At 43.4% G+C, this 26,996-nt stretch overlaps 1 protein-coding gene across 1 annotated transcript in view; it reads right to left on the reverse strand.

The window, feature by feature from the left end:
- LOC128739455 (uncharacterized) overlaps positions 1–26,996 on the reverse strand; it is a 203,793-nt gene that overhangs the window by 9,630 nt on the left and 167,167 nt on the right. The window contains exons 11-17 of the mRNA XM_053834941.1: positions 14,872–14,953; positions 14,634–14,793; positions 14,428–14,564; positions 13,901–14,179; positions 13,377–13,696; positions 13,126–13,281; positions 3,361–3,630 (exon numbers count right to left, since the gene is read on the reverse strand). Coding sequence (XP_053690916.1) covers positions 3,361–3,630; positions 13,126–13,281; positions 13,377–13,696; positions 13,901–14,179; positions 14,428–14,564; positions 14,634–14,793; positions 14,872–14,953 — 1,404 coding nt within the window. The remainder of the gene's footprint in view (positions 1–3,360; positions 3,631–13,125; positions 13,282–13,376; positions 13,697–13,900; positions 14,180–14,427; positions 14,565–14,633; positions 14,794–14,871; positions 14,954–26,996) is intronic.

Below are 26,996 nucleotides of genomic sequence, written 5' to 3' on the forward strand. Positions count from 1 at the left end.
AATTCGTATATGCAAGTTAATTAAAAATGCATGTCGTCTTCTTTCGGACTTGCTCATAGCTGCTTTCGAAGCTGCAGTGAAGCTTAATAGAGGCGTTTTAAATAACCATAAATAATGCGCAGAGCTGGAAACAATGCGTACAGAGGTTATATAAAGGGCGATATAATTGCCTCAACAAGTATAACAAGTAAAATAGGTTGTATAAGTTCTCCAATTTTGGCTGAATAAGCATTGTAGAATTTTTTACATAAATTTTATTCGTTGTATGTTCAGCTATGGCTGAATAATAATGGCTGCTAAAATGTTTAATCAGCGCATAAATGTTTCTTGGGAGGGCTTTTTTTTATTAAGATGACAAATCGTTTATTCAGCTAGGATAGCACAATTATTGAGAATATTGACGGGTTGTGGACAGGTGGAAGATGCGCCCAATCTGCTTGTGATGTTGCTATTATGTGAAGCAGCTGATCTACAGTGCATTCGTTGGCTGCTCAAACACTTATAGAATACAGAGGCCTTTGCTTAAATTTATTCAGCGTCTACCACCTGCATTCAGAGTTAAATCAGCCTGTAACCAAATCAGTAGCATTTTAATTCAGCTTCAGTGTTTGTTGCGGCTCTATGGGGTTCCGACAGGCCCAGCAATATATGATGACTTCAACTACGTGAGTTGAAAAGCGGTTTCTTTATGCAACATTTCATAATTTCGCGATAATTTTTACAATAATTTCGCGCTTAATTTTTACTACTGATTTAAACTCGTGTCGCTATGATGGACACGGCCAATTATATTGGCCGAACGAACGTCTTCTGAACAAGCTAGAGAAGCTCCTTAAGGCCACGAGTGATTTGAAATAGGTCTTAACTAATTGAAACTAATTGGTTTCATTATGCTTAGATTCCAGCTTCTTGTTCAGAAGTATTCGTAAATGTTTGCTATGTTCCCCAGGGGAGTAATGCAGGGACTATTTTGTTTTTGTTTTTCATTCTGGAGCTTTCTATTTCTGTTGTCGCTTGGATACCAGATTTTCTGCGCCGAAGACTTCAAAATAAATATGTTGCTTCAAGCAGTTTTACTAGACCAAAGATTTGGAAGTTACACTTGGCTACCAGATGACCTATGTTACCATTCAAGCATAAAGTTGTGCAACCACAACACGTCAAAGTCTCATAAATAATAATGCTATGGTTAGATAACTTTTCGAACACATTCTACAACTCATATTTTATTATCATAGCGCGTTGTGCTGCCCAATGTATTGAAAACATTTCTGCTATCTTCTCTGAAACAGAATGCAAGAAATTAATGGCTTTGTTACCACTTCAATTTGACAAAGCACCGGATTAAACAAGAGAGAGGGAAACCATATTGTTAGCATCTACAGCTTCAAAGCACAAAACATTAATTCATCGTCAATTGTTCTCTAGAATAAATTCCTTTTAAGGACTTGCATCCGTAAGAGTTAAAATTAGCAATCAATAAATCATCTCAATCGCAAGGAACCTACCCTGAAAAAAACACTCCGACCTCAAATAGGGCAATGATTTTTCATTCTATATTTTAGCCAAATCGAAAAGCAGAGGGGGCATATCCTTGGTCGGGATTCGGTTTGCCTTCCACCATACCGCACCACACACACACTAGCACAAATGCCCCGAAAAACCGATCAATCAATCAAGCCGTCGTCGTCGTCTTCGTCTTCAACGGCGGCGACGATGACGACCTTCAGTTCAGTGCCCGCCCAGGCGGGACGCGGGAACTCGAAACCTTCGTCGAAATGGGCTGTTTAAATCGGATGCGTTCGGTCGATCGGTCGGGAGCAAATGGAGGAACCTTCCTCCGTTGGAATTTCATTGGTAAGAAGAAGGCAAATGCACACTGACGACTGAGGAAAAGCACAGGCAGATCAATCTCTTCTGCCCCGAAATGGCAAGCCACCGACCGACCGACCGTTGCTGACAGTCACCTAGTAGGGCCGAGTCGAAGCCATTAGGAAATGAAATTGATTGTAATTTTACATTATTCTCCCGCCAAACCACGGGAATTCGTGCCGAACAGTTGAATGAAGTGATGAGTTTGATAAATTACCACCGTATGATTTGTATTGAGGGATGTGTGGGTTTGTGGGTGTGTGTATGTGTGTGTGTGTGTGTGTGTCTGTGCGTACGATTGTGAGAGCGTGTGGCGGGTGCTGAAAGCTAGAGATTCCTAGTGATCAATCATTCACTGTGGTGAGTCGACAATTTACCCGAGCGGAATCGGACTGTCTTTAGCTTTCATAACCTGAATTCAGTGAAACTATTTTGTTGTTGTTTTTGAATGATTCTATATTGGAACTAGCAGTAGCCCGCGTGCGTCGTCTCGCCTCGAATTGAGAGCAAATCGGTGGTATTCAAGCGAATTTTCTATAACTTTCACGAAAAAACACTTTTTTGCTGTGATACTAGTATAAATTACACCTTTGTGTAAAGTATTTAGGGAGCGAGGTGCGATTCTTGCTACAAAAACGTGACTTCCTATCAGGGGCCTGGTTTTGGTTACAGACGAACAACTACAGTTACAGACTAATACTTGATGAGAAAACCACTATAGAGTGCTCATATTCGGTCAATTTTGTTAAGTAATATTTTAACAACAGCAATAGTTTGCTATCCTGTTTTAAAAAAGACAATAATCCATTAGAAAAGTTCAACGAACAATGGAGTTCAATGTCAATTTCATCGACATTCACCTAATTTTTGCAGTGAATTAGAACAGACTTCATTTCAAGGTCCATCATCCATTTGTTTATCACTTTGTCATAATAACGGTGGTTTTTGGACAGTAAAACCGACTGATGGGGCAAATAAAGGACACTTCAACAATTACTTTTTGTAACCATTCTGGGTGTAACCTCCCGAGAGCGCGTGTGAATCCCTGTAGTTGGCCATCAATCGCCGCCGGTACGGTTGATTTCACCGTGAAACTCGGACAATTTGATTCACAAAATTCGAAATCCCGCTCCGAATTGATTGCACAATATAACAGGGAACCATCACATCACCTGCGTGGAGCGCTTCATCGTCTGTTGTCACAAAATTAAGCCCTTTAGTGGTGGTGCCGGCGGTGGTGTCCCGACGGGGAATCGACGGCCGACGGAGAGCGAGCCGTTTGTACGGGTTCAAAAACTCGAATTTGATGAATATTTGAGAAGCAATCAAACAAAATGTGTAGTCCGTCTAAATCGCGAAAATGCACCCCGCGAAATGATGAATAACATGATAAAGGTGGAAGCGGAAGCGGGACCTGGAAAGGGTGCAATGGGGTCTAACAATCACACAGTATTGGAGCCCGAAGAGCGCCCAAAGCCAACTTACCGCTTCGTTGGAACTGCTGACGGGCACGTGGCCGGCGAAGAGCGGCGGTGGAGGAAAACGTTCGGTGAGACCGGCAGCCACCGCCGCTGCCGAGGTGGGAACGGGGACCATTATCCCCAGGGACGTCGCTGGCTGGTGATGTTGCTGTTGGTGCTGTTGGTGCTGCTGCTGCGGTTGCTGTTGATGGCCGGTGTGCGAAATGGGAATACCAGCTCGGGTATTTGTATAAACCAAATTTGTTGAATGTACTGATGGATGGTGTGCCAAATCAATCTAAATTGTATTTCATTTTGTTGTTGGGTGGGTTTTGTTGTTTTTGGACGGTTTATTTTCGGATTGTCGTTTTTTTTCGCACGTTTTTACCGATGGCGACAGTGGGTTCGGGACGTTGTGTGACGTACCGTCAGTCAGACCGGGGGGCAATTTATGCCGTCGGTTCCGATGAACATGGGTTCGCGAAGGCCAGTTTTATGTTATTTCCGGAAACGAGCGAGGCGTTTTATTTTTAGTGTTTTCCATAAAAAGAGCCGTTGCGAACGATTCAGCGGTCGGTTCAGCCAAGTGGTTCATGCAAAGATAGATGAATATGAAAATTTCATTAGTATACTAACAAGACATGTATTTCATCTGATGGATGAGTTAAACAGTTAAAGTCCTTTTGAGAATGATTCATTCCGGATTCATTCCGATAGTGTACGACTCTTTAATGACCAACTATTGCATACATCGAATCAGAGTTGAGTGCAATAAATGGCTTAAGTTAGTTATTTCGGTGCGGTAGCACCGGATCGGCCATTCGTTGAATCGTGAGCATATCTCCGCAGTTATGATTGAAATTTATGGCACCTGATATCGGTACATCCGACTACGGTTCATTCCCATCCCCCCACGGGAGTTATTATTTCGAGGGTATGTGAATGGTCCAGCCGCAATGATAGTTTGATAGTTTTGCTATTTCCGCTAATTATTACGCGCTTTGCTGTGGTTGGGAACCGCAGATTGCCTGTTTAATTTAGAAAATTGTTCTATAGCACAATCAACTGGAAATTCAACAGAAAGCGGTCCACGCAGGAAGCAACTTAAATGAGAAATTTGTACAATCATATGTAAATCCGATATCAAAGCAAATATTTGCAATTAGAAAACGATATTATTTTGTTCCCTTTTATCCCTAACAGAAGATGAAGCACCGATAAAGAAACCGCACATGACGGTTTATGGAAATATTCGCTAAAGACGATTTTTAATAAAGAAATTTTTAATGTTTTTAATTTTTGAAGGATGCAAAAGGTACACATATACTTTTGGTGCATCACATCGCATTGTATTAGACGCGCAAGTTCCCGCTTCAGTGGTATATCCTACTGCGACATTCATTAGGATTGGACCTGCCCTACAATGTTCCGCCAACCCGATCAAGAGGACATAACAAATTTGTAACTGATTCTGTTATTTTGTTATCGATTTTTCCCTAACAACGGTTGTTATAAATTAGCAACGAGTAGTGTTTAAAATAACAAAAATTCTTCGTATGCGGAAAAAACGCGAAGTTTTTCAAACGAGGTGTCTCTGGAAAAGTTTATTATTAAAATATAGCGCATCTTTCTGCATTAGAGTGACCGTGGATCCACCAATAAGGGTGATACAAACTTTTGTTTTTTCAAATACAGGAATACCTCGATATAAGACAATTTATAATTTCAAAAAGTTGTCTTAAAACGAAATTGTCTTGTATCGAAACATGATTTTTTCAAAAAAATTTGAATTAGCGGTCGCTAATTTTGCTCTGTGTTGTGTGTTTACGTTTTTTGAACTATTTATTATTGTTTGAACTATTAGTTTTTTACAATTTTTGGGGTTATTTTGAAATAATGAACATCTTCATGGCGCCGATTTTGGAATGGAAAATTAGCTCTGGTATCGTTAACAACTATGTCAAAGGGATTTGTTCGATATAAGACAAAGATTGTCTTATATCAAGGTTGTTTTATAACGAGGTTGTCTTATATCGAGGTATGCCTGTACACTCAAAAAAAAAATTTCTTAGAAAAGTTGCAAAGCACACTAAAATACGCAACTTTGCATTCGGTATTTGAGCATTGTACGTTGATGCAATAGAACATCGGAGTTAAAAATCTCACAGTATTTACAGGATAATTCTGGGCTGATTCGGGTTAAAACAAATTTGAATAACTTATGAGGTCTTCTTTTTATGATTTTACGGATGGTAAATGGTTGAATAATGTGCTCCAGAACCATCACGAAGTTCCGCAGCCTCTTATTCAGCAACTCATATCTCTATCTCCTCGTGGTACCATCCGGGATACGTTCCTTAGTGTAAATCGGACAACCGGTGGAAACTATGGTCGTATGCGGAAAGAGAAGGGGGCACTCATGCGAAGGCTAAGTGTAAACTCTCTGCCTACAGGACGGTTCTTGTAGAAGGTATAACTACTAGGAACCAAAGCAGAGGGTCCAAAGCCCCTAAACGAGATCGTTTTAATAGCTGTTATCCATGGCTATTATGTAAAAACTTGAATAGATAATCCCCTAATCCAAGGTGTGACGCGACCCGTGCCGAGGGATGAATGATGGAGGGAATTCTATAAATTCTCTCGCCGCAACGGAGCCTGTGGAGTACCAGGGCGCCCTCCACAGTAATCTGCCCTTACTGCATCAAGCCGGTCACTGATACGGTGGACGATTTTTTACTGTGCATGCTCCCTGTGCCGAATAAAAAACAAAGACACGAAAGATGAGGAGGGGAGAATAGGAGCATAGGTGAGGAACATCTAGCCCTGTTCCTCGTCTGTCCTCAATTCGGCGACTCGTAGTGAGTCGGAAGACGAGATGACTCCAACTCTGAAGAGTTTTGCTATAAAACAAACTACAAACGACACGGTTTTGTAAAGTGAAGAAATAGGGTTTATAAACGATGTGAAAAAAATCGGCGGCCATCTTGGATTTGGCCGCCATGTTGCATTTTATCAAAAAATCGCCCTTTTCACCATGATCCCCCAACCGATTTTAATTCCAAGACGACCATCGGAAAGCTGAGAAAAAATGCTATAAAAACAATCAGAAAGTTAGGTATGCAATGTCATTAACTAAATAAAACAATTAATTTTTTGTAGCAAGATATTCCATTATATGAGAGTTCTAAACCTTGATACTGATAATTAATTGTTTCGTTTATTTAATGCCACTACACATGTAATGTGATGAATGTTTCTTATAGCATTTTTTCTCTGCTCTCCGATGGTGGTCTTAAAATTAAATTCGGTTGGGGGGATCATGGTAAAAACGACGATTTTTTTTTTAAATCTAACATGGCGGCCAAATCAAACATGGCCGCCGATTTTTTTTCATTTCGTTTATATCGAGCCTAGATGAGAAAATATAAATGTCTGTTCAGAATTCCGAAAACTGCGGATACATTCCATTGGTCAGTGTTTGCGAAGAAGTTTAATCTTTGTATTAGTTCTTTGAGTTCTTATATTGCATAATACAGCTCTAAGATGTTGTACAAAAAAGAATCGTAGCCGGAAATTGAAACAAATAGTTTTTATAGTCGTATTGAATTTTATATAACTGAATAAAAACTTCTGACTGTTTGCAACATTTATGTAGTCTGATTAGAGTAAAATGTTGCTTAGAAAATTCATGATCATTTGCTAACATTAACTCATTTTTTTAAATTTTGCGACTTGGTCCGGTCTGATTTAACACCGATCACATGATATCGCGATAAGCAATCGAGTTGAGCAGGCGAGTCGAGCAGTCGAATCAAGCAATCGAGTCAAGCAGTTGGGTCAAGCGATTAAGTCGAACAGTTGAGTCGAGCAGTAGAGTCGAGCAGTTGAGTAGAGTAGTCCAGTCGAACGGTTTATTCGAGCAGCTGAGTCGAGCAGTCGAGTCGAGTAGTCCAATCGAGCAGTTTAATCGAGCAGTTAAGTCGAGCTGTCGAATCAAACAGAACTCAAGCAGTTGAGTCCAGGACTCAAATCGAGCAGTCTAGTCGACTCAATGGGCTCAACTCATATAAATAGATTGTGAACCTTGCTACAAATAACTAGTTGTTTTATGCGGTTAATGCCATTGCACACCTAATTTTATGAATGTTGCTTGTAGCATTTTTTCTTCCAATGGTGGTCTTAAAATGAAAATCGGTGGGGGGCCTCACGGTGAAAACGTTGATTTTTTGATAAAATCCAATATGGCGACCAAATCCAAGATAGCCGCATTAAATTTTTACTCTATTTGAAAGCCCTATTCTTCTTCTTTACAGAACCGAGCCATTTGTTAGTTGTTTCATGGCAAATTTATGAAATATCACATGATATAGATCTCAAGGTTTGCTCAAAATTCAACTTTTTTTGAAACTGTGAGGCTCCTTGGCCAACGAGGGGTCCACTATTTCGAGGTATTAAAAGTGGTATTCTTATTTTGTAGCCATTTTCAACCAATTAAGTTCCAATATTTGAAGTCCTCGTGTCAGTAGTTTCAGCGAGATTTACTCCCATATGCTGATGCTGATGATTTCCAATTATACCATTCCAGAAAAAGTAATGAAACTGACAATATCGTCCAATTTGCGAAAAACTGACCACGATAAAAATACAGTGTAAACAATACACTCTAAACTACTTCTACTCTAGAAAATACGCAATGGGTAATTTTCTACAGCGTTTTTCCGTGAAGCAATTTGATGTGGGACACCCTTTATGCACTCACACCTACTAAATATTTTTTGATGGGTCAGCTTATTTTTCAAACTTTTACTCATTCTCTCAATGGAATAGAACAAACACTCTTTTGCCAACCACTTGTGTAACCGATATTGGCAGGAAAGCTTTTCATAACCGTAGTATATTTGTGTGGAACCGTCTGCCGAGCGTAAAATGAGTATGTAAAAGTGTCAGAAACTATGTAGTCTTTAAAAAATCTTGTAAAATATTTTTCTCAACAGCAAACTAAGTAGCAGAAATCATATTGTACTCAGTTCAGTAGTTTAGTAGTTATTAGCATTTGAAATCTTTCATTCAAACGTTACACTTCTATTTTCGTTTTCACAAAGTGCTACCCAGTCCCAGCATAGTAAACAAAGACGTAGTCCTACGTCAAAAAATGGCTTAGCCCCTCCACAAGAAAATCCTGGCTACGTAACTGGAATAAAGTATTTGGAAGTGATAGAATATTTGAATGCTTCCAGCTGCATTAGAATTATAGGTACTAGGGTTACGAACCCTCTTCGTCATACGTAAACACAATCCAGACTGTATTGCGAGTTTTTATAACAAATTAATTCACAAGTACTCAAGTTTTTACACCAAATAAATCTGACACATCTTGCCTGTACATATATACCCATTTAGCCTGAAAAAATATTTCAGAACTTACATTTCTCAGTGGAACAATTTTTAGTGCTCCAGCAGGAGTTCGTCATACAAAAATTCACTTCGCCATAAACAAGATTTCTTTCGTTTATACTGGACAGACAGCAATTATTTACGAAAATATATGCACGTATTCTTTGAGCCGTGTCTAAGAGCTGCCCAACTACTATAAAAAGAGTGGAAATAGTTTAAATCACAGCTCAAAATTTCAAATACCTAGTTACTCTTCGTCATACTCAAGCTTCTCTTCGTCATACTCAAAACTGGTAGAAAAACCAAGAGGACTGCTATTTTTTGAACAAATATTGAAAAATAGTAATTTTCTAACATAATCTTTTCCTCGATAGCGAAGAGACAATCCATAAATATCAATACCAGGTTGGTTTGACTGTAATTCGCATCGCAATTGGTTATAATGCTGGCTTCTTATCGATATGTCTGGAAAGTAGACGAAGACCCACCGTAGACGAACCCATTCAGCAGTCTATGTCATTTGCAGCTAGCCATCCGAAACGACAAACAATTGATCAAACTTCTGAATGGGGTAGCAATTACCGGAGATGAGGTAGGGTATGTTGCTACATCGTCGTAATTGCCTATTCCCGTCCTATCCAACACAAATTATTAAAAATATCAGCATTTTTATGACACACAATACAAAACTAGTTATTCCCTAATATTTTAGTTAGTTGTCTATCATACGCGATCAATCAAAGTGAGCTGAGATCTATTTAAATGCTTTTTATCATTAAAGAAGTCCTACCAGCCAAATTTCCTACGTTTTTTCGTGCGACGGAAAAGAAAATGTCAACTAATCGTTTTAATTCCCGTCATTCATAAAAGAAAATAACTCACGTAAGGCATTGTCGTTATTCTACAGCCAGGAAAACTTGCCTGACCTGCAGAAATTTTGCAGAATAGCATTTGTCATGCCGTCCTACACAAATACATGCGCGTTAGCTTCGTAAACATTGTTGTGATTTTTAGTTCGGACGATGAAAAATTTTGTTGGACGGATTTTAAAACGGTACGACGAATTTTAGCAATAAAGTCAGTTGCGTAATTTCAATAATATGCTTTAATAGTCGCTTTTCAGTGATTTCAAAGTTCACGGATCGGAAGGTAAGTGTGTTTTAGTCAAATCAGTACAAGAACTTTTGGAGTATTCACTAAATCCATCCAGCAAATGATGAAAATTAGAATGGCTTTCCTTATTACGACGGGAATTAGAAAAAGACCCTATTGCCGAACATTCATTTGCTGTCAAAGCAGAAATTGAAAGAGAAGTGTATGGGGTAGAATTAAGGCTTGTTCGCGACAAAATTTGGACACCCCTAAACACACACAGCTTCGGAAATACATTAACAATGAGTGAAATATTTTGCAGCGTGGTAGACGTATGTCAGTTCTTTCTGGAAATATAACACTTGTTTATATTGTAATAAGCGTTCAGCGTAAAATGGCATCGAAAAAAGAGCAGGTGCGAAAAGCAATTGTGTGCGGTCGCAATAAAAATCCGGATCCCTCGTTAAGAAAACTTGCCAAAAAGCTTGGATTTCTTCCAAGCACTGTTCACAGTGTTTTAAAATCGTTCGATACTCGCTTGACAATAGCTAGGAAGAAGGGAAGTGGAACAAAAACGGATCTGAGGAACCACCACAAGGATGCGAAGGTAAAACAAATATTACGGAGGAGACCAGATCTTTCTGTACGTACCTTTGCTCGTAAAATAAAAATGTCGCCAACATTCGTGCACACTTCTAAGCAACGACAAGGCATGAAGTCTTTCAAGATGAAGACTGTGCCAAACCGTAATGATAAGCAAAACACGACGGCCAAAACACGCGCTCGTAAGCTTTATCGCGAATATTTAACGAAGTTTTCATGCGTTATAATGAACGATAAAACGTATGTCCTAGAAGACTGTAAACAGCTTCCTGGAATGTCTTTTTACACTGCCATGAAATGGAATGGCGTTGCAGAGCATTTTAGGACAAAGAAGAAAGCCAAGTTCCCCAAAAGATATTTAGTATGGCAGGCCATATGCAGCTGTGGTCGAGCAAGCAAAAGTTACATCACTACGGGAACGGTTAACAAGGAAATATACCGTGAAGAATGCCTGCAGAAACGATTGTTACCGTTCCTACACAGCCATGATGTACCCTCGCTGTTTTGGCCTGATTTAGCATCCTATCACTACGCCAAAGATGTTTTGGTATAATGCTAACGGAGTCCATATTGTACCAAAGGAGGCGAATCCAGCCAACTGTCCAGAGTTATGCCCCATCGAGCGGTGTTGGGCTTTGGTGAAAAGAGAGCTGTCCCAGCACAAACAACAAGCAACAACTATAGATAAATTTCGAAAATCTTGGACAAACGCAGCAAAATTGGTTGCCAACAAGTCTGCACTGACCCTCGTGGCTCCAAAGTTCGCCAATTTTTCATGCAGACCAAATAAGTAATGTTAATTTGTTTGATAATAATTAACGATACACACATAAATGATATAAAATAGTTTCATGGATTAAACTTCTAGCAAATTTGTTTTATTGCAAAATTGAGGTGTCCAGATTTTGTCGCGAACAAGCCGTAGTTAGGCCATTGCAAATTATTTTTAAAGTTTTTGTCCCCCACCCTTCAAAATTTGTTCTAAAAATCGGGGGCAAAAAAAAGTTTGTTAAAGCTGAGTCAAAATTTTTTGTACAAAATCAATTATCCGTGGGTTTTACAGCCTAAAGAACTCGAAAGAAGAGTGTACGCAGTGTTAACGCTTCTAGTACGAAACAAAAATGGAAGTACAAATAATGTAGCATCCGAAAACCGACAAAAAAAATGTTTTTCGATTTTGACTCTATTTTGAAAGGTTTTTGCATGGAAAATAACAACGTATATATCAAAAGCAAGAATAAATTCGGGTTTCACGATTAAACTTCAAGCAAAAATTCCCAAAAATCTTAATTTTTTTTGGGTGATTAAAAAATCTCTTTGTTTTTTTTACCCCCCAACTTTCCACCCTTGAGTTGTCTAGCATCGGAAGGACAAAAACTTAAAAAAAATATTTGTAATGGCCTTATTATTGTTATTATGTGCAATATTGTTGAAGTAAGCTTTGCTATATCTTTTGTATATATGGCGCTTCAACGCTGCTACCCCGTTGGTAGCAAAACGAGCGCTCTTTTGGCTACGAATGGTATTGTAGCCCTATAGCCCCATAAATACAAGAGATAAAACTTTACATTCTTTTGCAATATTGTAGGTGATTACTAGCTCTACAAATGTCCCATACATAACTGTGTCAAATTCTGCTTGGCTGAGGTGCAGTAATTAAAAGAGAACAATCGAAGCAAAAAAAGTATGCCAAGCCTGCCCTCTCTCTCATTAGACTAACACCGTGTTTTAGTCTTGACCTTGAAATTTCCGCACATTGCACAAAAGGTAGGAGTCACAATGACTACTTGTTAAGTGTAGCTACTGATACACCCCCCCCCCACCCCCTCTCACCTTTCCGCTCTTTATCTTTCACTCTCAAATTTCATTACTTTTTTCTACCGTCCCTTCGTCAATTGTAAAAAAACTACCGTTTCAAAAAATATTAATAGTTCTTTGTTTTGCATGCTGTGAGGCATGTAACGCCATGTCGTTGAAACCACATAGCAGTCCGTTCCAATGTATACATATGTAGCAACGAAAGGTGCATAAACGTTGGCAGATCGTGTGCGGCCCCAGACGAACAAAAATATTTATATAGATTTTATGGAGCTCCTCATATAGGAAAATAGTGTGTGTTGTCGGGGAGGAATCCTTGAACAGATCGAACAGATTACCTTGCTTAGGGAACTTGGATATATTGCATGAGAATCCTTATGTTAGAATCTCTAAGGTACAACGACTTCGTAAGGGAATCATATTTACGCCGGCTCATATCCAAGTCAGGCCTAACTGCTAGGAACCTTCTATAATATGGCGATGGCAGTTTAAAGAATCCTACGATTCAAAATGCCACGGCAAAACTGTGGCATTGCAAGCAATTGCTTCCAGCTCAATCCGGGTTGGAATAGTCCAAAAGTTGTAGAAAAAATCACGTAAATTGCAAACATAGAGCTAGTGAAGCTTGATCTGTTTAGTCATTAATACATGTTTTAATTCTAGCATCAAACTTTTCATTCAATTTGCCAAATTTTAAGGCTACTCTAAGTTTGCATCAGAACGGTAGAAGATTATACAAGGACAAGTGGCTTGTCCTCTCATTTTTGTGTACGTAAAACCAGTTCATGATATGGTGAACTGCATTACCGACATCAACTTAACGGAATAATAAATTCAGCCATACACAATTAGCCCTCATGCTAGAAGATACGGTACGGTAAATTACCTGTGCATAGATCGTTGGCTCGCTTCGTTTGATGTCCGTCTGCCGGGGTCTACCGAGAGTTGCGCTCACGTACATTTGCTGCTTGTGCGGAGGCAACGGTATACCGCCACCGCCCCCTCCGGCCATCGTCGTCAGATCGGCGTACGTCAGGTCGTGCTGTTTTGGCGAAATTTTCCCGGCCAAAGTCAGGATAAAGTCATTAGGTTAACGAAACGGCTCCCGAAATCAGGCGACACGGTAAATGAACTTACCTTGTGACTGTCGTTGCCGTAGCCACCGATCACCGGCGTGGGAATCATGCTGCTGTGCACCGGGATGTAGTTCTGATTGTCGGCCAGCATCGCGCTCGGGTAGACGTTCTGCTGCATGCAGGCACCGTCGCGCATCGTCGCGTAGAACGTCCGACTGTCGTAGGCTCCGACCGCGGGAACACCCGGCGGCCCGATTAGGCCACCCACCTGTTGGTGCTGCTGCTCGGCCAGCGCCGCGGTCGCGTACAACCGCGGGTGGGCACTGCTGTTTAGCCACTCGAAAGCTTTCTCGTCTTCTTCCAGCAGGTGCGGGAGTTTCCCTGCGGGATGTAGATAGACTGAAACTTATGGCAATTGGCCAGGACTCGTTGGAAATAAAACAAAAATTTGCGAGTGTGTAAAAGTATTTTTGGATAACATAGTTTGAATTTAGGTGTAGGTAAAAAAACTTTCACATTAATTAGTGGAACGGTAACTGGAAAAACGTTGTTTACCGCGCCACCGAATCACGTCGAACAGCCTACCTTGCGGGATGATGTCCGGATTCTTTTCGATGCTGTCTATGCTACCGTTGCACTGCTGTTCCCGAGCCAGTTCGCCCTCGGTTGGCATCGATTGGCTGATGCCGGACGCGTCGTTTGTCGACATGTTGCTGCAGTCGCGATCCCTGCCAGCCGAACCGCGTAACCGAGTGATGCACACGATGATGGATGCGATGGAGATGATGGCCGCAACCACCCCCAGCAAGGTCCCGATGAATGGCTTAATCTGATGCAGCGTCGGTGCGTACACCAGGGACAGATCTGTGGATTATCGAGTGGATGGAAGTGAGCGTGAGGGTTAGAAGAACAGAGACCAGAGTCAGTCCGTTAACTTTACTGGTTGGCCCCACCGGCAGTAGCAAGCAAAGTGCTGAAGAAGCAATTAAAAGTTTTGATTATTAGTCCCAATTCGATCAACTTTGGAACGGTGAGAATTTCAAGCGCTTGCCGCTGGCTGGCCGGTCCGAGCCCGGGAAGTGCTGAAAGCTTGTGGAAAAGTTTTAACTAACCAGTTTGTTTCTCCGGGTTCTTCAAAGTAAAGGCCTGCAGATAGGTCGGCTCGCTGGATCCTTTGGAGTTTCTGGCCGACAAAAAGATGTTGTAGCCCACGCCCGGTTCCAATCCTTTCAGGTCGAAGATGGGTACCCTTCGGACGGAAGCGAAACTCGAGTTCAAACATTTGTCGGTTGATTTATGACCGCAATGACATCATTACCTGCTCTTGATTGATCCAATCAGCTGCCGGTTCCCGATGACGTACATTTCCGCCAGAAATTCCTGATGCAAACCACCGTCGAATCCTTCCAGACATTCGATCTGAAGCATATCGAACGTCTGATTCAGAATGGTACAGTTAGACAGGGGATCCGGTTTGCCTGCGAGAGAGATAAAAAGAAATTACGAAGTTAGCGATTGGCTCCGTCTGAATTGGTTAGCAATTTCCCGTCTCGTACCTGCCGGTATCAGATTAAATACGCACGGTTCGGTTTGGGTACCGATTTCGTTGCTCCCCCAGCACAGGAGGGTACCGTAGTCCTGCAAAGAAAGGTGAAGAACATGATTCAACAAACGATTCGCAAAATTGTGCTGAATATTAGAGGAAAACTTCAAGCGGAACATTTTATGCTGATCAGCGCTCTCGCGAAAGCATAAGGTGTATTATTTAGTCAATTCAGTGATGATATTTTCTCGACTTTTCCTTTCCACCCTGTGATCATTTAAACTAATCCAAAGCAGAAGGTAGATTTTATCCGCACGGAACATACGATTTAGGAAGTCAGACGAACTTTCGAAGCGCGCTCTAAAATCATAAAATCACCGATCAGATTACACCGTGCCATTAGCGTGAACTTACTGGGAAAGTAAAACGCTTCGCTTTTCGGAAATATCTCCCAACATTTACTGCGCCTTAAAAGCTTCACTATTTTCTCAACTGCCTTAATCTGCAGTGCAGGTTCAATTTACGACCCCAATTTGAATATTTCACACTCTTCCGAAAAGCCAAAAGGAAAAAAAGAAGAAAAAGAAAAAAAATGGAACACTGTCAACCAAGATCAGATTACCGCAAAGGGGCCGCCGCCGGAGAGATTGCTATAGTCTTTCTTTTCTTTTCACTTTCCCCGGTCTGGTGGTGCTGCTGCGGTGAGGCAACTGGCGCCTGGTTTCACCATTAGCGGCAAAAAAGGGTCCACTTTTAAGAGCTCATTTTGTTGCGGTTTGTGCTTGGTGGTGTAAGCCGACCATTTCCACCGGGGCATCACCTTTTTCTCTAGGATGAAAGAATGAAAAAACCTTTTTCTTTTTTTCCTTTCATTTTTTTTTTTCATTACTCCACAGCTAGTGGATTTTTCTACGCTCTACTGCAGCACGAACCTAGGCGGCACGGCACGACACACCTGACCTAGCCTAGCTGCCTAGCTTGATATGCTGCGGGATGCTGTCAACTGAAAACCTGAGATGGAGGATGAACCCTGGATTGTGTGTGGTTTAATGTGTACTTTTCCACAAGCTTATCCGTACACGTTCCGCCAGGTTGATGGTCTAACGAAGTTTCGCCTCGTACCGCGCGCGACCTCTTTCCCTCTACTACCGTGCCCCGACAAGACGACGCAACGATGCAAGATAAGGACATCACCGCCTCTGGCTTCATCTTTGCGGGCGAGCGAAATAAGGCGGCAACAGCAGCGAAGGTGGCACAAAGGGGTGAAATCCTTCGCAGTATTCATAAAAACTTCGGAACAGCACCAGGGCAGAGAACACCTTTCCCATCGTGCCGAACCGAGCCGACTCCTGCTAGCTACCGATGTTGGACCAGTGGAAAGAAAGCAAACAGCTATTATGTTTTCAATTATCATAATTTCTTGTTTACAGTCTTGCTACTGCGGAATTTCTTTGTAGAGGTTGAGAAGTCGTCAAGTGTTTGCTATCCAACCAACAACGTTCGAGATGCTGGATGAAATTTCAACCTTCTTCGGTTAGTGTCATTTTGTACTGCCGGCTGCTGGTACTGCTGCTGGACGGCAGCACTTCGGCGCTGCATATCAAGATTGCAAGAAGCGATTAGTTTTTAATTTGCGTGAAAAAGAATGGGTCGTGTAATTGAAACAGGAGCTAAAATGCAAACAAAAAGAAGAAGAAAGACTGAAACCATAATGGAAGTAACATAATTCAACTGTCAGCGAAGAATTGTCTCAATGTGCTGACATTCGATGTGATGCAGAAAATCAGTACTATAAGATAAGAAGCAAACTTAACTATTGATCTTATAATAAACATAATCATAACTTTGGTATCCGATTTATTTCGTGATAAGTAGTTCGATTAGGCAATAACAACCAATTTAATCGCCTTTACAACGTTGAACATCCATGCAATCCAAGAAAGTAATCGAACTAACATCATAAATACCGACCTCTTTGCAGTTTTCGACCGTATCAACTACTAGATAAAGCAAAGCCTAGGTGCTACATTCCGTTATCGAAACTAGACCTTCTGTTTTTAAACGACAGACTTCGCAGCCAGCTGTTAGAGTGCAGGACAATTGCAGGGCTAGTTGCTACGATCCTATTGACTCTAACAGCCTCTCCCAGTCTAGATTCGAACATACGACGACTGGCTTATTAGGCCAGCTTCATACCTCGAAACCAACTGGGAGGACTTCAAACACTAGATATCCATCTCCAAATACCACAAATTGGGCATTTACGACGATCTGCTGACTTGGCTTCGCTCATACGTCACTGACAGAACAATGTCTGTGACCTCCGGCTTTCCCCAAGGTAGCTATTTGGGACCGTTTCTGTCTCTGCTGTACATGAATGACGTGAACATGATCCTCAAAATGTTTGAGATCATCATATGCTGACGCCTTTAAAATGTACTCTACAGTAAAAAGCCCTTACGACGTCCATCTCTTGCAACAGGATCTTGAAACCTTTGATGAATGGTGCCGAATTAACAAGATGATACTAAATGTGCCCAATTGTCCCGTCATCCGCTTCGGTCGCAAACGAGACACGTATCTGTATGATTACATCTTTTGTGAGACGCACCTAAAACACGAAACTACTGTAAAGGACTTGGGGTCTCGCTTTTTTTACGAGTAGAGAAATCTGCTGAGCACCTTAGAAGATACGGTGCTATCAGACACCTGAGAACACAACTCAGGGAGTGGGGTTAGGTATACCGACCCCCCCCCCCCTAATGGGGCGTGAGGATCCAGACCCACTAAAACCCTACTCGAGTCTACAGTCTTAATCCCCCCTGGCACCACCTTATCGGTATTATTTCAGGGAGAGGCTATTCTGCTTAACGCACTCTCTTAGATAACTACTGGACTATGGTAGTTAGGTTGTTTATTCGCCGTTGATCGGCTTTCCAGCGGTTTTGTAGCTCAAGTACGATCTGGGTAGCAGCCGCATTGACCGCACCCCAGACGTCCGAGCTAGAACACATCCTTTGGACTAAGTTATCCGGAGTAGTGTCCTGTACGCTCACTGCCACCATGTTGCTTCTCGCGCCCGCGAAACGAGGGCATATGAAGAAAGCATGTTCTGCAGTTTCCTCAACAACCACGCATTCGGGACACGCGGGGGACTCCGCATGCCCAAACTTGTGCAGATACTGTCCAAAATAACCATACCCTAACAGAATCTGTGTTTGGTGGAAGTTGACTTCACCGTGGCGCCTGTTGACCCACCCGGATAGTTCCGGGATAAGTCGATGTGTCCACTGGCCTTTTGTGGAGTTAGACCATGCCCGCTGCCATGTGGTCATTGAGGCCGATCTTGTGGTACTCCGTATGCCTCCAGTTCCACGTTGGTTGAAGCACTCTACGCCCTCGCTGATGATGATGCCAATAGGCATCATACCCGCTAAGACGCAGATTGCGTCATGTGAAACTGTGCGATACGCACTCGCCACTCTCAAGCACATGAGACGATAGGTGTTTTCCAACTTGGCTAGATAGCTTTTGGTACCTAACGCCGATGGCCACACCGGCCCGCCATACCTGAGTATGGACTGGACCACGTTGGCTAATAGCCTTCGCCTGCTGCCATATACCGACAATTCCGAAAGAGCTGTGGAAGCCTTTTTGCAGGCACAGACGACGTGGCTCCCGAACTTGAGCTTGTCGTCGACCATGACTCCAAGGAGTTTTAAGGACCGCATTAACAAAATAGTGCAGTCCCCGACGCTGATACTTGCTTGCTGCACCGACTTGCGGTTGTTCACCACAATAACCTCCGTTTTATGATGCGCTAGCTCCAGTTTCCTGGATCGCATTCAATCTTCAATAATGTTTATAGAGTGGGTAGCCGTCAACTCAACCTCTCTGACAGATTCACCGTAGACTTCCAAGGTGATGTCGTCCGCAAAGCCGACAATCACCACCCTTACCGGGAATACAGCTTAAACACCTTGTCATACATGACGTTCCACAACACCGGGCCCACTTGGACGTTCAGAAGCGAGGTGGCTATGGAATCCCAGCTAGCGCTGTTAAACGCATTTCTCACGTCGAGCGTGACAACTGCGCAATAGCGAATAGCTGTCCTGGATTGCGCTGGATTGCCACCTCGGCTGTCTTAGTGACCGACAAAACGGAATCCACCGTAGATTTGCCGTTTCGGAAGCCGAATTGGTTCCTTGACGGACCGTTTGTACCCTCAGTACACTGTACGAGTCTGTTAAGTATAACTCTCTCCAGCACCTTGCCGGCAGTATCGAGCAGACAGATCAGCCTATATGACGAGGGCATACCCGGAGGTTTTCCCGGCTTCGTCAACAGGACCAGGTTCTGTCGCTTTCATCTGTCCGGGAAGTGGCCAGCTTCCAGCCATCTACCCATTACTGCCCCGAATAATTCGGAAACCTCTAGAATAGCCGCTTTAATGGCCATATTCGGGATTCCGTCTGACCCCGGTGCCTTGTTCACCTTTAGGGATTTAGCGATCTCAATGAGTTCCTCGTTCGTAACCGTTACTTCCTCCCCGACCTCTAAACCGCCGTCACCCACGTTACTTTGGATGTTCGGCTGGGAGGCCGACTATCCTACGCTATGGTCTGAGATACTGGAACGTCGGCCGTGGGACGACTCAGCGGCCTGGGGTCAGGGCCTTAGCTCGTGGCACGGAAAGAGGCTCGATGATCCGCTCCAGCATCTCTGGCGATTGCTCTGCGGGCGCCATCACGCCCTTGGTCTTTGCCATTATGACCCTGTAGGCATCACCCCACGGCACAGTGGTCCAAACAGCGAAATACGTGATCGTGCGATATCTTTAGAAACATTTCTTGGTATAATAAGTCCCTTCTTGTGAGAGAAATCTTTGGGTGATTAATTCCCTTGAAAGAGAGCTACGAAATTTATTTTCTCGTATATTCGAGATATGGGTTTGGTATGGGTTATCTGTGAAGCGTTATTCGTGGGCAAACCCTTTAAAACAGTTTTTAAACCCTGACTTATTCTGGTCAGTTTTTACGTTTTCATAGTGTTCTAGAAAGTTGTTTATCTTGCTAAAATCGACGTTTCTGTAGAACATTATTATATGTTATTTTCCAAAGTTCCGCAGATTTTAAGCTTTTTTGGTGAAAAATAGTACTTCTTTGAGCACACGAACACGTATTTTGCTGTTTGGATCACTGTGCACGGGTTCGCATTGGCACTAGCACATAACCTTTCAAAGCAGGCTCGTTTATTAGCTTTTATCCCACTCTTAAGCGCTGCGCTTGTAGCAACAAGTGCTACTCGACCTTTAGCTCTGCCTTTGTCCGAACGAGCTCTTTGCATAATTCTCCTCGCACGAAAGCACACTGCGCGGAGTTCCGCAATTTCATCTGTCCACCAGTAATCCGGTGACCTCCCATACCTAGGTCGACCTTTCCTAGGCATGGTAGCGTCACACGCTCGCGACAGTACCTCAACCAAATGATCAGCGTTCGGATCGGGCATACCGCGATCACCGCATTCTCTTCGGATCGCTTCCACAAATACTTTGGGATCGGAGTATTGATTACCCTCAGTGGGTTCTTCGGTTGGCTTACTACCCTTTGAGATCAGGCGCTTCTTCAGACCCGTGGGGATTTCTTTCCCTGGGGACTGCCTTGTGCCTTTGGTGGATATCTTGTTGTCGTTGGGCTGCTCCGTAGTCGCGAGGGTCACGGTGTGGTCAGTCATTGACGGGCAGGCATCCGTTTGTGCAGACCACGATTCAAACGCCTTCTCGGTCTCTTTCTCTGCCACTTTTACTCGCGCTTCGAGTTCGCAGTGCTCCTTCATCGCAGCACGCATGGTGCCCCGAAGCATGAGCAGACTTTGTTTCAGGTTCTTCACTAGGGTGCTGCGACCTGCCACGAACTCGATAATGGCATCGAGCTGATGAGACGCCCCTACCACTCTTGGTAGCATGTCTATCTTTCCTGCCACTGCTTCTATTAACGACGGGCCGTTCATTGCTGCGTCCGGCGTAGATGCAGTTGGAGCGACAGGTATGCCGTTTCCCTTTCCGCTTACGCTGGCGCTTCTACTCGTATCCATCGGCGGAGATTTCTGAATACCACCTCTTGCGAACGGATTATCTAATCCGTCCGCGCTCATTAAATTTAAGTTTGTTTTATTTTGATTATTCAAATAGAATCCCACGAGTTGAGGGAAAAGAAGAGTCCGGCGCATCGCATGACACTTTGGATTAGGGGTTTATCCATTCACTGTTTTACTTTTAGCCATGGATAACAGGTATTAAAACCATCCTCCTTTGGAGGCTTTGGACCCTCTGCTCAGGTTCTCAGTATTTTCAGGTTCATCGAAAATGCTTCTACCGAGATCCGCCATTTGCAGGCGGAGTTTTGGGGTCTCGCTTGACTCGAAACTAACTTTTTAGGACCGCATTCCCTTCGTTGTGTTCAGAGCTTCCTCGCAACTAGGATTTCTGCTCCGTTTTGCTAAAACCTTCAAGAATGTCATTACTTGAATTCTTCATATTGCTCGCTAGATCGTCCTATGCTGGATTACTCCGCCTTTGTTTGATTTCCTTTCTACCAAAATGCAATTTATCGAATAGAAAAGAGTTCAGGTGAAATTTGTTCGTTTTGCTTTGCGAAATCTACACTCGACTGGCGTAACCCACGTAATCTAGCAAGTTGCAAAAGCAGTTGCAAGCTTATTGATATAAAACCGCAGGAAGGAAGAGACAATGTGGCTAAGGCGTATTTCCTCGGCGATCTCCTTCACGGGAATATCGATTGTCCTGTACTGTTTAGTCGCCTTGATATCTATCAACACTACACTGAAACAAGAACTTTGGTATCTCGTACAATTTTGCAGAAAACGCTTGATTTTTGAAAATACCATGAAAAAGTTATTCACGTTCAGATACGGCCAGTGCAGTCAAATCCCCGTTTAGCATTGCCCACGTTTCGTGCCAGTAGAGAACTACCGGACCGGTCTTAGCGTTTTGTACATGGTGCAATTGGTACGGTGGTGAAGCTTACCAGGCCTCAGGATCTTGTGGAATCCGTAGCAAACACGACTACGGACAAGAATGCGTTTGCGTATTTGTATGCTACAGTTATTATCCGACGTCATCAACAAACCAAGGTATATAAATTCGTCCACCACCTCGAACTCGTCCACCCTCGACTACCACACTTTTGCCTATGCGAACTTAATCGCGCTTGGTTCTTCCTGCTTACAGGTACTTGGTTTTAGACGTATTCCACTCCACTAATGCAACCTTCACTGCTTTATATTTCAGTTTGGTATACTGCTCAGCAACCACCTGAAACGTCCTTCCGACAGTGGCCAGGTCGTCAGCGAAACAGATAAATTGGTTAGATTTATTAACGATCGTGTTCCGCATGCCCCGCAACTGCCCGCCCAGCTAGCTCCGAGGAACGATGCTGTAATTTTACTGTACTGTAATAATCGGCTGCGAAGTCTGTCGATAAAGAAGGGTCAAGTTATGTAGGACATTAATACCCATGGCTTTGCTTTGCTTTGCCCCGCAAGTTAAAACCTGCACGTTTCATAACACTTTCTAGTGCAAAGTTGAACAGAAGACAGGAAATACCATCGTCTTGTCGAAGTCTTCTGCATGTTTCAAACGGGCTTGATAACGCGCCCGATATCCCCACACAGCACTGTACATCATCCGTCATGGCCTTAATCAGTCTTGTCAGCTTCCCGTCCATAATATTCCATAGCTCGCCACGGCGGATAGTGTCATAGGCGGCCTTGAAATATATGAATGGGATGCGCGTAAGAACTTGGTAGTTGCGACACTTTTGAAGGATCTGTCGCAGCACGAAGATTTGGCCCGTTGTCGATCGCACGTCACAAAACCGGCTTGATAACTTCCCACGAATCTACTTGCTAGCGGCGATAGAAGGCGAAAGATGATTTGAAAAAGCACTTTATAAGCGGTGTTGAGGATAGCGATCGCTCGATAGTACTCACATTCCAAGAAAGGCGACAATTCCTGTATATTAGGCATATTACTCCGGCAACTGTTATGTTTCTCAAATCCTATCTATAAGCCGGTGTAGACAGGTAGCCAACCTATCCGGGCCCATCTTGATAAGTTCTACCGCGATGTCATCTTTGCTAGCTGCCTTGTTATTCTTGAGGGGGGGGGGGGGCAATCGCGTTCGCATTCGACTGTATCGTAAATATGATGTGTGGGCAATGGGCATGTTGCACTCCCGACATTTCTGGAGGATTTGTCGGAGAGTGAATTCGTAATCCGCAGTAGAACGGGCCCTCACTAAATCCGCCTGATACTGCCCTATGAATTCACTTGCTATTGGGTATAGACGACGTAACAAACTGTGTGAGAGCAACTTGTGGACAACGTTGATCAACGTAATGCCGTGGTAATTACTGCAATTGAGATTGACGGAACAAATGACTCATTCCATCTACACCTGCGGTAGGTTCTTCACGAGATTGATCAACTTTCCCATAGCACTTGCGCGTAGAGTTAACTCGAAATAGTTGTTCCAGGTTTTCCCGATCTATGTTCTTTTTCTAGTGCTTTCTCTCCTCAAGATCGTAGTTACTTAAAATCCGCGCTAGTCAATAGCTCGTTACCGCTAGCTAGGGTAGTTTTTGATAAGCTTTTTGTCTCCAGCGATACTTTTGAGCCTAGGTACATATTTTGCTACCAGGTAATGATCCGGGTCAATATCCGTGCCGCATGCAAGCGAAACCATGGGTATAAACGTCCTTAAGAACGTTATTAGAGTACAGGACCCCTGTGGGACCAATGCAATGATTCTACTGATTGTATAGCAGCACCGCTAAGTCCCGATTCGAACAAACGACAACTGCTTTGTTAGACCTGAATCGTACCCCGGAGCTAACAGAGCGAGCCGTACTGATACTTACTTGGGTGGCTTGCCGTCTTAAGACAAAGCCTGTTGAACACCGGTTGAGGGCTACCGCTCTCCAATTCCGCGGACAACGAGTACTCTCCGCCAGATCTCGCTCCACCTGGTCTAACCATCTTGCTCGCTGCGCTCCTGGTCGTCTTATTCCTACCAGATTTGAGGCGAACACCATCTTTGCAGGGTAGTTGTCCGGCATTCTTGCAACATGCCCTGCCCATCGTATCCGTTCATGTTTGGCCACCTTCTGGATACTGGGTTCGCCATAGAGCTGTGCGAGTTCAAGGTTCATCCTCCGCCTTCATACTCCGTTCTCCTGTATGCCGGCGAAGATCATCGTTCGAAAACTCGGAGCACTCGCAAGTCCTCCTCGAGCGTTGTCCATGTTTCATGCCCGTAGAAAACAACCGGTCTAATAAGCGTCCGACTCTCACGACTGGTATCATTGCCCGCCGTTACCAGCGAGCCAAGGTTGACAAATTCGTCAACTACCTCAAACTCATCGCCGTCGATCAATATACTACTGCCCAAGCGGCGTCGTTCGGCTTCGGTTCCGCTGGGGATTGTTTTAGACGTATTTTCCTTTAACTCAATCTTTTCTGCTCCGCGCTTTAGTCTGGTGTACCGTTCAGCCACCACCACCGCCACAGATGTTCTGTCGTTAATATCCATATCATCGGCAAAGCAGACGAATTGACTAGATTTGTTGAACATCGTGCCCTGCCTGTTGATATCCACTCGGTTCACGACAGCTTATAGCGCAATGTTGAACAGAAGGCATGAAAGACCATCACCTTGACGAAGCCCTCTGTGTAATTTGAATGAACTTGGCAATCCACCCGAAATCCGAACACAGTACCATCCACCGTAGATTTAATCAGTTTGATGAGCTTCCTGGGGAAGTTGTTCTCGTCCATGATTTTCCATAGCTCTTTCCGGTCGATGGTATCATATGCGGCTTTGAAGCCAACTAACAAATGATGCGTGAGAGCTCAGTATTCGCGGCTATTTTGGAGGATTTGCCGCAGTGTAAATATTTGATTCGTTGTAGACCGACCTTCGACGAAGCTGGCTTGATAAGTTCCCACAAATCTGTTTGCAATTGGTGATAGACGGCGGAAAATGATTTAGGACAGCACTTTATAAGCGGCATTGAGAACGGTAATCGCTCGATAGTTCTCACAGTCCAACTTGTCGCCCTTTTTATATATCGTGCAGATAACCCCATCTTTCCACTCCTCCGGTAGCTGTTCCGTATGCCAAATTTTAACTATTAGTCGGTGTATATAAACGGCCAGCTTTTCTGGTGCCATAATAAGCTCCGCTCCGATGCCATCTTTTCCAGCTGACTTGTTGTTCTTTAGCTGCATGATGGCCTCCTTAACTTCGCCTATCGTTGGGGCTGGCACCTCTTCCCCGTTTGCTGCACCGTCGAAATTGCTTTCCCCGCCGCCATGGTTTTCCGCCTGGGCGCCATTCAGGTGTTCGTCGAAGTGCTGCTTCCACCTATCCGTCACCTCACGATCGTCCGTCAGAATACTGCCAGTCTTATCCCGACACATTTCGGCTCGCGGCACAAAGCCTTTGCGGGATCCGTTCAGTTTCTGGTAGAACTTTCGCGTTTCCTGAGAACGAAGCAGCCGCTCCAACTCTGCATATTCCTGCTCTTCCAGGTAGCGCCTTTTCTCCCGAATGATTTGGTTTCGCTGCATCTTGTTCTGTTTGTGTCTTTCCACGTTCTGACGTGTGGTACTGCGCATCTTGGCCGCCCGCGCAGCGTTCTCCTCATCCATCACCCTCCTGCATTCATCGTCAAACCAATCGTTCCGCTGATTCCGGGCCACATGCCCGATGGAGCTCTTCGCTACACTGCTGATGGCTGTTTTGATAGTGTTCCAACAGTTCTCGAGAGGGGCTTCGTCCAGCTTGTCCTCTTCCGGCAGCGCAGTTTCGAGTGAACACGCGTAGTTTGCGGCGACGTCTGGCTGCTTTGGAAAACTGCAAAGTTGCTGCACCGCCGGTCGTTATCGTTAGTGACGGTGTGCAGATTATGGGCCCAAACGTCGGTCTATGTATCGCTTCCAAACCGATCTGACCGTTCATATCCCCCATATCAATCTTGGTGTTCCGTGGCGAATAACTGTCGTACTTCGCCTCCAGGTGGGCTACCTTTTCGTTGTCGAACCTACCATCGTGTAGACAGTTCGAAACATTCACATTGTCGTTCGAAGTAATCCACTTTGAAGATCGCTGCTCTTTGTCAATTGTGCTGTTAGGTAGTTACGTATTATGGTGTACATTCCAGCCTCACGCAAGCAAACGCAGAAATACCGCATATACAATTCTGTCCTCTTAGTGGAGATTGACGGTTGTGTAAGCAATGCTAGTCAGGTAGCCAAGGACCTGCTAGACTTTGGAATCGGCCGATTACAGAATTTCAGTGTTCATCCGGTAAACATGCTGGACGACAATCAATTGCGTAAAGCATCGCTTGACACGGTATCAAAGCGTGACTGTTCCTTCGCCATTCATGGAGATGCTCTAAACTATGAAAACTATGCATGATATCAATACCAGCTAGTCAGTCATACTTTTGCTAAATAGTAAGTGTTGGGCCCGGAAATCCAGGCTACCAAATTGACCGCTTAAAAAACAATCTTCTTTGGCGGACTGCAAACCACGGATCTCTCTCTACAGGGGATTTTATTCGCATAAGTACTATCTAAATTTACCTAATCCAAGGCAAATTATGAGTCCTTCGAAAATATCAACAAAACCTACGAATTTTACCTTATTAATTTTACAAAATATTCCAAACTTTCGGAAGTTACTGCTAAGGATTATAGTATTTCGACTGGCTGCTTGGTTTAGCTGTCCTATTTTAACATTCTGATTAGCTGAACAGAGTGTGTTGCCTAATGTTCGTTTCATGCAGTTCCAGTTGATCTGTTTTGATTTCAAACATGTTGACACTTACTGTAACATACCTAGAAACGATTCCTAGTCGAGAAAACAAAATCCTTATTAAAGGACTATGCACTATGAAAGCTATGAAGCAATATGAATTCAAAGCACTATGAAGGTAGTATTTTATTCGAAAACAAAACTGATGTTAATCAGCCGATTATGTAAATTTATGTCTTGTTAGTCTTTACATGCTGACCATACTTTTCATGAATTTCGTTAGCTTAAGACT

The sequence above is a fragment of the Sabethes cyaneus genome, chromosome 3, assembly GCF_943734655.1.
Source record: "Sabethes cyaneus chromosome 3, idSabCyanKW18_F2, whole genome shotgun sequence".
Lineage (NCBI taxonomy): Eukaryota > Metazoa > Arthropoda > Insecta > Diptera > Culicidae > Sabethes > Sabethes cyaneus.